The sequence below is a fragment of the Megalopta genalis genome, chromosome 1 (genome assembly GCF_051020955.1).
Source record: "Megalopta genalis isolate 19385.01 chromosome 1, iyMegGena1_principal, whole genome shotgun sequence".
Lineage (NCBI taxonomy): Eukaryota > Metazoa > Arthropoda > Insecta > Hymenoptera > Halictidae > Megalopta > Megalopta genalis.
Genome location: NC_135013.1, coordinates 17,210,083 through 17,222,996, shown reverse-complemented (window position 1 = coordinate 17,222,996; position 12,914 = coordinate 17,210,083). Strand labels below are relative to the sequence as shown.

General features: G+C 45.8%; 1 protein-coding gene across 3 annotated transcripts; it reads left to right on the top strand.

Moving 5' to 3' along the window:
- Positions 1-881: 881 nt before the first annotated feature.
- On the top strand, positions 882-12,430 carry metro (membrane palmitoylated protein 7-like protein metro). Of its 3 annotated transcripts, none has more exons than XM_033474932.2 (11): positions 882-1,750; positions 3,421-3,707; positions 4,969-5,100; positions 6,331-6,357; positions 7,146-7,313; positions 8,343-8,414; positions 8,560-8,684; positions 8,771-8,895; positions 9,246-9,548; positions 9,802-10,145; positions 11,299-12,430. In XM_033474932.2, exons 1-11 carry the CDS (start codon positions 1,708-1,710, stop codon positions 11,473-11,475), a joined length of 1,803 nt encoding a protein of 600 aa, XP_033330823.1. In that variant the 5' UTR covers positions 882-1,707; the 3' UTR covers positions 11,476-12,430. The 3 variants fall into 3 exon arrangements, with proteins under 3 accessions (XP_033330823.1, XP_033330830.1, XP_033330837.1); XM_033474946.2 differs by having other exon boundaries at positions 885-1,750; positions 9,366-9,548; XM_033474939.2 differs by lacking the exon at positions 6,331-6,357.
- Positions 12,431-12,914: the final 484 nt, after the last annotated feature.

Genomic DNA, 12,914 nt, shown 5'->3' with positions numbered 1-12,914 from the left:
GGACAGAGAATTTTCGTCGAAAAATCGACGGATGATTGTGCGTGTATGCGTGTGTCAACGCCATGTCAAATTTCGACTCGGGTTGCTCGGCAAAAGTAGAAAGAAGTCGATGATCTTACCGGTACTGAACAAACGGAAAATCACGGGTTCCTTGCAACGATCACCAACAAAAATTTCACACGGGAAAACAACACAAAATTCACAAAACATTCGGGACCTAGCGGCGAGACGTTTCGTGCAGACAACTGCATGTATACACAGCCGACGGTGCTGCCGCGCGGTAGCGACGGCGCGAACGAGATAGACGATTTGAACCGCGCGCAATTTCAAACATTTAATCTGCTAGACACATCGGAGCGACGGACGGGGTTGGACAATTCGAACAGGATTAATCGTTTACCTTTCCCGCAAGCTGCGGAAAACATTCTCAAGTACATTTAATTTATCTCTGCTAGTAATTTCATCGTATATTACTTAAGCAGTTTCAAAATATATGAAAAATAAAATAACCAATTTAGAATTCACTAAATAATGCGATGCGGGACAAATAATATGAAAGATTCAATATTCTTAATATTTGATCGGCATTAACATTTCACCTGCAGAAAATCTATTTCAAGCACCGTGCCGTACCTCGATCATTTTCCTTTATGTAATACATTCGTACAGAACGTATCCAGTAATATATCATATTTTTCTAAACCCTAGTTTAGAAGACAAAGAGGTCTGGTAACCCGGATGAAAATATTGCAAAAGGTTCGTAGGAAAGGTTACGGGTTCACTTTCCTCTCTCTCCTTCTCCCCCACGTTCCCCCTCCCGCGAAAATATAGATTACCAAGGGTGGCGAGAGGGAGAGACAACGAAAAGGTGTGAACGGACGACAGCTCGTGGAACGGCGAAGGTGTTGTTCGGCCGTTCGAAAAGGCGTCGACGTAAACGCGAGGGCAGAAAACGAAAAGTATGGATCGAAATAAATAGACCGAGTATCGAATAAAGGGAAGCACACGTTGAGGGGTGGCGATGCCGGAGTGGAAGGGAGGGAGCGAGCGAGCGAGCGAGCGAGAGAGAGGGAGGAAGAGGGAGAGATCGCGGCGGTGGTGGAAGCAGTGGCGCCTTTAAAGATGGCTTCCGTGGGTAGCGCGCCGTGTCGGGAGCAAACGGGAAAATCGACGAAAATCCTGGAGAATTTCGCGAGTATCGGTTGAATCGGGCTGTGCTGGCTGGTTCGCGGAGAGGAGAAGAAACGGGTCCGCGAGGGTGTGTGTTGTGCCAGCCCGGGATAGGAAAATATGACCGTGGCTCGAGAATCTTCGGCCGATTGAAGAGGGGAAGAGGAGTAGTTGGTCGCGTCGCATCGCATCGGTCGGCGTGATGCGGAGAGAGCAGACGAATCTAGCCGCGCTCGTCATACAACCCCGTGTCGAGTGACAGCCGCGCTTACGTAACGGATTATTCTCGCTATGATAACGATATTCCAGCCGCGGACGCGAAACAAGAAACTATTTTACCGGGTTATTCGCGGCGCTGGCCAGCAGCAATCCGCTCGAAATAAGCATCGCGACTGACCTGAATTTCCGCTGTCTCTCGTCCCGATATCGCGTGCTACGAGAACGCTCTGCCGTTGTCAGCCTGCTTCTTCTCGTCGCCGAGCCTCGAGAGCTGCCGGGAAACCCAGTCGTCGGTACTTTTCGAGCTGGAATGAAATTATGACAGCGGCGCTCGTCATGGAAAACGTGAATTGGGATCCCGGTGAGTAATCGTTATTACACCCGCCAGCGAAACCTACCTCGCCGGAGCGAACGTTAACGTGTTTATCGGTTTTATCGGGTCCACGGTGGTGTTCCGTTCGGCCGTCATTTGTTTTCGAACACGACAGGCGGTTGCGTGTGCCGACGTTGAGATTTTGAAAATAGCGATGGCCTCGTGGTGCGTCGCGAAGGCGTGGATTTTTACCGGTTACGCTCGTCCCGGTTCGGCGCCGTTCGGTTCGTCTCGGTTCGGTTCGCAGCGGATCGGTTCGGTTCGCCTCGATTAAACGCAATCGTATCTTACGCACGGCGAACGCACCGCGTTAAAGACAGGTGCTCCGCTGCTATTTTTGTCTGCTAGCAATCCTCGGTTTTACCTGTTGTTAAATCTTACCAGAAATTCGAACGATCGTCGTCTCCACTGGGTCAGATTTATGCCGGAACAAAATTTAACGTTTTTCTATGGTCGCTGGTGTACATCAAGGCTCTCTATTTCGAAATACAGGTCATAAACTTCGTCCCACCCCACCGTACACCATTCGTTTCATTGTTGTCGGAATATTCTCATTCAATAATATTTCGCACGACTGCCGCAAGAGTTATTAATAATCCAATCCGATGTTATTGTTTTTCTAACTTCAGGCAGTCTATAGTTTTTTTTCACAGAAGTTTTATACGATGCTATCGACCAAGGGAATATAAGGGTGGATTCGGAACAGCAGCATAAAAAAAGTTATCGCTAGCTCTTTCAACATCGTCGTGAAAAACTGCCACAAAAATTAGAAACACGTGAAAGTTAAGTACAACAAACAATGGCGAACGAAGTCTAGATCTACCAAGATCTAGATCCATTGTTTAGTTGTCATGTGCCGCTATATTTTTCGCGTTCCTTCTTTATTTCGGTTCATACTATAATAGGGGGATATATAATATATAATATAATTATAATATATATAATAATATAATAATAATATATATAATATAATATAATATAATAGTATAAAATATAATATATAATATATATAATATAATATAATATAATAGTATAAAATATAATATATAATATATATAATATATAATATAATATATAACATAATTACACGATTCAACAATCCGCTGTCACTTTTCCCGTTTTATAGATCGGAGTACCATTTTCCCTCGAGTTCTCGTTGTTTCGATCATTCTTGGACTTTATTGCAGCATAATAGCCGTGTATCGGCGTTCACTGCGGCAACAGAATCCTCGTTGGATCGATTTGATATTCGGCTCGAATCGCGTCCGTATAGCTGGCCATAATCTACAGATCATCCGGTAAACAGACGAAACGACGAGGGTTGTTTGAACACGCGTGTACGAAAGCGCGCTACGCGACAGGCGAAAAAACGCTCGGCTTTCGTACAATGGTACGGACATTTCGTTTCTTTCCCGTGGACGGACAAGGCGAAGGAGAAGCTCGGCACCGAACGGTCGCAGGAAATTAATTTATCGATCAGGAGGTAAATGTGTCGTGCACCGGACGTTTCCGAGCCGTGCTCGAACAACGCTGTCCCGACTCCGATAACAAAACCCCTCCTGCCCGATATAATTCCAATAACGAACGAACGAACCGACCGACGAACGAACGAGCACGGGCGGCGTCTTTCATGGTAATTTCGTTGTCTCGTTTTCCAGCGTTGTCCAGGCTCCTGAACTCTCTTCAGGAGAACAAAAGCGAAATACCGAGCTGCACGGACGAGGAGTTCGGCTTCCTCAGCGATCTGCTGCAGTCCAAGGAATTGAACGCGTTGGTCAACGTGCACAATAAAATTGTGAACAATGTCAAGGACGACAAGTTCTTCCCGGTTCTATCCAACTCTATGGACATCGACATCGAGGTTCTGGATCTGCTGTCGACCAAAACGCACATCTCGAAAGAGTGCAAGGAGCTCTTTCATCTTCTCCAAAAGCCGCACATACAGGTACCATCAGTGGCCACGCCGATCCTCTTTTCTTTCCGCCAGCATTCCGGCTAGCTTCTCTTGGATTTGTAGCAACGGTGTTGTGTAGTTAGCGATGGGATCAAGTATACGTTCCAAGCAGGTTACGAATCTAGCTGTGTTTCGAGCGTTCCACGAGTATTTCTAAAAAAGGAATGCAATAGTTTCGAACAGGCTCGAACTCTTTTGTAAGTATTTTGATGAACTTAAACAGAACTTCCAAGCGTACTCGAACTCCGAGTAGATACGAACTTTTTACGATTACATACATATGTACGAAACGACTAATAATGAGAATGATACTGTAGGATTCGAATATCTGCAACATCGAACTTACGATTTCGAACCTGCAGGTACTCATCCTAGAGTTTGAAAGCAACTTGTGCGAAATGATTGCATAGCAAGTACACTGATTGAAACTTTACTGTTTTTTTTAGCAGTAATCGAAACCAATGAAACGAGACTTAGTCATTGGAATTGACTCGAAAATATCGAACTTGATCCCACCCTTAGTTTTAGTACAGTAAATTCCCCCAATTTTCCTTCTACTTGCAAGCAAAAATGGACAATTTGGGAAGAGGAGGATTGTTCGAGCCTTGTACCTTGTTTTTGTAATTGTCCATTTTTGTTTAAAAGCTGAAGAAAAATTAATTTCCCCCAATTTTCCTTCAACTTGCAAGCAAAAATGGACAATTTGGGAAGAGGAGGATTATTCGAGCCTTGTACCTTGTTTTTGTAATTGTCCATTTTTGTTTAAAAGCTGAAGAAAAATTAATTTCCCCCAATTTTCCTTCAACTTGCAAGCAAAAATGGACAATTTGGGAAGAGGAGGATTATTCGAGCCTTGTACCTTGTTTTTGTAATTGTCCATTTTTGTTTAAAAGCTGAAGAAAAATTAATTTCCCCCAATTTTCCTTCAACTTGCAAGCAAAAATGGACAATTTGGGAAGAGGAGGATTATTCGAGCCTTGTACCTTGTTTTTGTAATCGTCCATTTTTGTTTAAAAGCTGAAGAAAAATTAGGGAGCATTCGTTGTAGTCCTCTTATCAAAAGGCATCCTCTTCTCCATCCTATCGGCCATATTGTTTAGGAGCAAGTACATTCTTGTTTTCGATAAGTTGCAAAGGTCGGCGAAGCTAGCGTCAATGTTGTCGAATTACCGAGGAGGAATTGTAGTCGTCTTCGGTCCTTCGAACCAGACGCTGAAAATGGGTGCGCCGATAAGAGCCCGGTTTGTCGCAGGGTCTTTTGTGCGCGCACGACGCGGTCGCCCAGAAAGACTACTACCCCCGCTTGCCAGAGATCCCTCTGGAGGTGGACGAGGACGAGGAAACGGTGAAGATCGTGCAGTTGGTGAAGTCGAACGAGCCCTTGGTACGTCATAGATAGGCCTTACACTTGTCCGGCGCTTACTTTTGTTAGACTGTCTTTGAAGTTTTTACGCTCGATTAACACGGTAAAAGTGAAAGCTTGATTATACATCACGGTCGTGATAGCATTAATAACAGGAGATAGCGAACTGTACTAACGAACTATACGTACATATATACAGGGTGTCTCAGTAACTCTGTTACAAAGCGATATCTCGATTATCGTTAATGATACGCGGAAATGTTTGAGGAACAAATTGTTTGGTTCGAAGGGACACATGTTGTGGTGGAAATCATTTTTTTATAAAGGTTATATTTTTTGAGATTTCTAGATAATCGATGTTTTTTCAAATGGGATTACATATTTCTATCATTATATCATGATCGCTAAGATCAAGACGAATCTAATAACCTATAATACCATGACTTTCGTGTGACCTTGGGTACGAGAAGTAAAGAAATTTTTAGACATGGACACGCATAATGAAATAACTATAACAGGGAGATCAACAATGAAAAAATTATTGTAATAAATGTTCAAAATTATTTCCATTGACTTCAAGACATTTATCAATTCGATTATGAAAACTCTGACAGAGCTCCATACTCCGTACCAAAACGTTATACCAAAAAGCGTGATGTCTACCGAAAGGAACATAACATATATATATAAACATGCTGGCATTTGGTATCAATAAACGTGTTGTCCATGTCTAAATTTTTCTTTATTTTTCGTACCCAAGGTTACACGAAGGTCATGATATTATAGGTTATTGGATTCGTCTTGATCTTAGCTATCATTATATAATAATAGAAATATGTAATCCCATTTGAAAAAGCATCGACGACCTTGAAATCTCAAAAAATATGACCTTTACAAAAAAATGATCTCCACCAAAACATGTGTCCCTTCGAATCAAACAATTTGTTCTTCAAGCATTTCCGCGTATCATTAACGATAATCGAGATATCGCTTTGTAACAGAGTTACCGAGACACCCTGTATATATGTATATGATAGCGTAACGTAAACTTGCAACACCGTAAAATCACGTCGATTTTGCATGGGAGTTGATCCTGATTAATCCTTTGTACCGACGTAGAGCGCGCCGTGGCCCCGTAACACAGTATATCTCGTAGTATCGAATACGTATCCTGAAGTATCGCGGTATGCGATGCTCAGAACACTTCTCAAGTAATCACGTGTTTCTTTCATCGTCAAACTTGCTTCGAAGTGTGGCACCGGCCTTGAACCGATCGTGGTAAGTCGCCTTCAAGCCGAAACATCTACACAGGCCTGTAACACGTTTCACGCGTAATCACATCGATTCGCAGTAACAACGATTACTTTTGTAGTTGTCATCTCTCATTTTTCTGTTTGGTTCGTTCGATTCTTTAGTTCTCGGTCCGATCGGCCCTCTCTGATCATACACACACACACACGTACACACCTACACGCACACGTACACGCCAGCTCTAATACTGGAATGAGAATAGAGAGCGTGAACGAACCGCGCTGTAAATAGAATACCGCTGTTTTCTTCTTCTCTCTCCCCCCGCCAGACTAATTTAATTAATTTCGCTTTCATCTTTGATTTCCACACCAACCTGCGTCCCCGTTAGTTTCTGTTGTTCCGTTTGCGTTCTGTTTGTGACTTTTTGCTTGTAAATAAAACGATATTTCTCCATCGTAAATCACATTGGTATCCTCTGTTATTGTCCCGCATGTCCTCGCGCGAGTGTCGAAAATCCCTCGGAGCGATCCGGAACGCGGTTCGGAAGTTCGGAATTCTCTTCGGAACCTCGCGAAGTTCGTCGTCGGCCGTCACCCGAGGGATTTTCAGCAACGAACAGTGTGTGTTTGTGTCCGCCACTATGAACGCGGACGGCTTCGAGCGACTTCGATCGAGCGCGCGATTTCGATTCTGTTTCTTTTCGTTCTCTCTGTTTCGTTCCGTTTCGATTTCATTTCTCATGAGAAACGGACGGTGCTCCCGAGCACGCGCGCCTCGCAACGCAATCAAAATACTAGCTTGCGCATTCACGATAGGGGGCGACCTTAAAAACGTGCGAAGTCACCGGCAAGATCGTGATAGCGCGAATAATGCACGGCGGCGCGGCCGATAGATCCGGCCTCATTCACGTCGGAGACGAGATTTGCGAGGTCAACGGCATCAGCGTCGAAGGGAAGACTCCAAACTGTGTTCTCCAGATACTGGTAGGTCGCGCAGACTTCTTTCACTTCCTGTCTTATGCACTCCTGGACAAGAAGACGGCGCGTTTCCAAACTCTTGGCCGATTAACCCCTTGCAGCGCCATTTTCTTCGTAGTCTCAATAATTAGAAGTTTTTCGATTGTGATAATTCTCAATATAAGAAGAAAGACAATTTATATTTATTGCGTGTTTACGTTTACTGAAACGTTTGAATATCGATGACAAGAAATCAGGATTTTATTCAGACTAAAAAGAACGGAATAACATTCATACTTAACAGGTTATTACTAGAAATCTCTATCAGGTACCAGACTCGTCAAAGTATGGCAAGGGGTTAAATTCTGACGCTCAGATTCCACTAAAAAATGGGCAATTCTGAGTGTCCCAAAAATGTCTCGCAATCCGAAAGTGGCAGGTTTCTCAGGTCATTCGAAGCAACTTTTTCCTTTACAAAAATTTTCTCCGGGGCACCGTTAACGAGTTATTAACGAAAAACAGTGACCAATGAGAGGCGAGCTCAGCTAGCGCGAGGCGACCGAGCCAACGGCGCCAGCGGTCGAGGCGGTCGAATCCCAGCTCAGCTGGCGCGAGGCGGCCAAGCCATTGAGCGGAACTGGGCTTCGCGCGCTGGTTGGCTGGGCCGCCTCGCGTCAGCCGTACTCGATTCTTATTGGTCACTGTTTTTCGTGAATAACTCGTTAACGGTGCCTCGGAGAAAATTTTTGTAAAGGAAGAAGCTGCTTCAAATGATCCGAGGAACCCGCCATTTCCAGATTGCGAGACATTTTTGGGACACCCTGTATAGTAGCTTATTATGGAAATGAAATCCGTGTCTTCAAATTGCTTCCACTTGTTAATCTTCTAACTCCTCAAAATTATTCAATATGAGATCTTCATCTACTGCGAAGCGTGAACAATTTCGCGGAAGTACGCTGTGCCATTTTCTTGTCTCGGGGTGCGTTGTTATAAATTGCAAATAAATGAGAGCGAAGGACGGGATCACAAGGGTAAAAGTTGCGTGTCTCTTTCCAGCAAAATTCCGAAGGTACGATCACGTTTAAAATAGTCCCGGCGGACAGCAAAGGAGGTTTTCGCGAGAGTAAGGTACGTTACGGAGGAGCCGAATTCTTTGCCGTCGACCTCGTCGAATCGAAAGTCTTCGGGAAACGTGTAGTATCCCGGGTTCGACGAGGTTTTCGAGCGAATCTCGAGAACGTCGGGAAGACGAATGATTCTGTTTGCGCGATAGGTTCGAGTCCGAGCGCATTTTTCGTACAAGGCGTGGGACGATCTGTACATACCTTGCAAAGAGGCTGGACTCGACTTTACCAAGCGTGACGTTCTTCACATCGTCAGCCAGGATGACGCTTATTGGTACGACTCCAATCGCTTGATTCGTTGCTTGTACGCGCGCACGGCACCGAAAGAATCACGTTCCAATTGCATTCGTTTCGAAATAGGTGGCAGGCGAGACGCGAGGGTGATCGAAATACGAGAGCTGGCTTGATCCCCAGTAGAGCTCTTCAGGAAAGACGAATTATCCTCGAGAGGCAACAGAGGGATCAAACCCGTGACGACAATATAAGTAAGTCGTTCGGTTTCACGCTCGAACGTGACAAAGTACGTAAAACGATCCTAACAGCGTTTCCTAAACGGCGGGAACCCGCGATTCGCACGTGAGACGTTTGGGAAACGTTGGTAGTAGACGCTCGCGATATTGTTCTTGACGTTTCTAAATATGTATTTGTAGTTTTAGTGATGTTTTGCAAGTCCGATGGCATGCGCAACATTAACGCGTTCGGCTAACATTAATGTCAAACGTTAATGCTGACTAAAAGAGCGTCGAGAATCGCTACTAGATAGACGATCCTATCGGAGCTGGTCCAGGCTGCTGTTCTTAACGGGTGTTGGCCTGACGACCTAACCGTCGGTTAGGCTTGTGTTCTGTTCCAGTGCCTTTGCCTTCATTGTGCCCCCGTCCCAGTACCTCTTTGCACGCCTCGCCCACAAAGTGCAACTTGCAGGGAGTAAAAACTAAAAAAATCATGTATGTAGCTGCAGAGAACGACGATTTCGACCGAGAAGAGATACCGACCTACGAAGAGGTCGCGAAGCTCTACCCGAGGCCAGGTCTATACCGGCCGGTGGTTCTGATCGGGCCACCGGGAGTCGGCAGGAACGAGCTCAAGAGGCGACTCATGGCCGCCGATCCCGATAAGTACAAGACGCCCGTGCCTTGTAAGTTCGAGTCACCCGCGACCCTTCTCTCGTGCTCGACGACCCAAGCCTCGCGCCATTCTCGACTCCATCGACCTTCATTCTATCTAGCTAGATATGGGATCCGATTGTCTGCGTTTCGTTTCATCAGTTTCGATTTTGAACACTAGTCAGATTCGACTCCGCTTGGAACACTCTTTATTCCATCTCTAATGTCGACACCATTACCTGGACCGCCACGCCTTCACGGTGACACACGCACGTTTCTCTTCAGATACCTCGAGACCACCGAGACCGGGCGAGATCAACGGCAAAGAGTACCATTTCGTGACCCGCGAAAAGATGGAGGAGGAGATCGCCGCCGGCAAGTTTATAGAATACGGCGAGTACAAGGGCAACCTGTACGGTACCAGTTCCGAGAGCGTTAGCTCCCTGATAAACGCCGGCTACGTGTGCCTCTTGAACCCGCACTATCAGGCCCTCAAGATGCTACGAACGCCACAAACGAAACCGTACGTGATATACATTAAACCGCCGAGGTTCGAGATACTGAAGGAGACTAGGAACGACGCGAAAGCTAGGTCGACCTTCGACGAGCGCAACTCCCGCGGCTTCACGGTAAATATCCCTTCGGTTGGAGCAGGCGTGGGCAACAAGTGACCTTCGATCGAGGGCGCAACACCTTGACAGAGGCATTCGAACACGATGCAATCTACGACCATATTTCTTAACCAGTTAGCTGTGGCGCCACCATTTCAGAGCGCGCACCTATATGTGTCGCGAGAATCAAGCGATCACGAGTATACTCGTCGAACACAATGTTAAAGTGTCGCTGTTAAAATATTCGATCGAAAAGACGGTTTTATTTGATAAAATTAACAATTTTATTACTAATATTTACTTATTCACTCGACGTTAACATATACCATACACATAATAAACGAAAAACCCAGGGGCAATCAAATACTTATAAAAGTTAAAAATTCAAATTGCTGCTGTAGAGAGAGTGGTATTTAGCAAAGCAAGGAACAATATAGAGAGTGTCCCAAAAATGTCTCGCAATCCGAAAGTGGCGGGTTCCTCAGGTCATTTGGAGCAACTTTTTCCTTTACAAAAATTTTCTCCGAGGCACCATTAACGAGTTATTAACGGAAAACAGTGACCAATGAGAGGCGAGCTCAGCTGGCGCGAAGCGACCGAGCGGAACTGGGCTTCGTGCGCCGGTTGGCTGGGCCGCCTCGCGTCAGCCGTACTCGATTCTTATTGGTCACTGTTTTATCGTTAATAACTCATTAACGGTGCCTCGGAGAAAATTTTTGTAAAGGAAGAAGTTGCTTCAAATGATCCGAGGACACCCTGTATAATGGCACTTTGCACGTCGAACACCAATACCGTGATTCTTTTCTAATTTTATTTTTATAACAATGTAAACAACTTCGTGCAGGATTGGCCTCGAAATATTCTGAGCATCTTGAAATTTGAGAATATGTTTTTGTTTTCCTTAAACTCACAACTCGAATAGCCAATGGTCACTACTTCTTACGCGCGACGAGTATACCCGTCACACACAGCTAACTGGTTGATTTAGCTCTAACGTTCGCGATAATTTCCTGTTCCAAAAATTTAACCTCGCTGTAGTCGAAATATGTTGTTCCCTGCCGGAGTTTCGGCGCTTCTGCTTCCAACGGAGCCAGAACAATGCCCCGCAGGGCAATCTGCCCACGCCTGTCTCGTAGTCTGATCGCGAGTTGATTGCGTCGGTGTTCCGCAGAACGAGGAGTACCACGAGATCCTGCACAGCGCGGCCAGGATAGAGTTTCTCTATTCGCACCTGTTCGACGAGGTGATAGTGAACGCTGACCTACCGATGGCGTTCGAGCAACTGGTCAACGCGGTTCACCGAGTAGAATCGGAGCCGCTCTGGGTACCTGCTTCGTGGGTTCAATAAGTCTTCTGCCGCGGAGACCCGAATCGGAAAGGAGATCTGTTTGTTATCGATGCTCCCCAAAAGCATTTACCAAAGATCGACGATGCTTTTCTTGATGTTTCTCGAGGAAGGTCCTCCGGTAAACCGCGCGTCCGGATTCCCCTCGTCTACTGTTCTACGATGTATCGAGTTGTCAGACACTTCCAGATAATACTTTCCACCCGTAGACACGAGCATGGTTCCTTCGTTTTCCCGTTGGCCCCGTCGCCGCCAAGCCGCTCTTAAGAAAAATTATTCGACGGCGCGGGGCTCGACGCCGCGATGACGGTTTATCGGACGGTTTTCGGGGGCTTTGAGAGCTTGTTTTTCGGAATCGTTTCGCCTTTCTGTACCGTGCGTTCGAAAGCGTAGATTGTTGAGATCGTCTCGGACATCGCGCGAGAAGCGGACGCTGCGCACACACAGCTTTCGATTATTCGCGATGGTATCGCGAGCGCGCAAAATGCAAGTTTACTCGTAGATCGGCGACAGCTCAGGCTACATCGAGAGGAACGCAAGAACTGCGTTAATGTTCTTACGTAACCCCCCCTCCGGGATCAACGATTATAAATGGTACCGCCTGGACGGATAGCAAATTTATTATGGTAAAAATTCGAAAAATCTCGTGAAATAGGCGCGACCGCGCGCGAGCGTGCGAGCGGGCGCTGCTACCACGCATGACCTTTGATCCCAATTGTTGTTGATTGTTGCCAAATAAGTATCGTACCTAGAACATGTGGTGGGAAAAATCACCTCTCACGTTTATTGTATTTTTCACTCGATCAGCATTGCCACGATATCGCTATTTTTTTCATAATTAAAGGGCTGCCAGCGCGAGGAAGTTTTATGCGCGCTATCGTGTCGGCGTTGCATTAAATAGCGCTCATCCTCGATGTAAACTCTGTATGTTATCGGAAATATAGCATTACACTTTGAACCACGTTTTAATTGCCTCGCACCTTCCATCATCATTCCCCCGATTCCATCGCGATCGGCGCGCACACATATTCGTTAGTTAGATCGTCAGGCTGATAGATCGTTAGGCTAGATCCCCGAAGAATCCGCTCAACCTTTGCCTCGCGGAGGAAATTGCCTCATTTCCGTTGCAGAGCGGTTTTTAAAGAGTTCCGTGACCCGTGTGAGAACTCCGGACGACAAGTACAAAACGTTGGCGTGATCGCGATCACGCTCTAAGAATGCCGACACAGCTACGAATTGATCGGAAAGTCTTTTTCCACCGTATCATAGTCTTCCTTTTTGCATCGTTCGGTAGAGCCGGCGTGAATCTTTTATCCGACCAAGTAGTTACGGAATCTTCTTCGTTGTACCGGCCGGCCCGGCGAACGTTAACCTTTCACCACCGCTAATATTAATTTCGTCGAATGTCACGGTGTCGTTCGTTTGCGTAGCACTTTTAAATT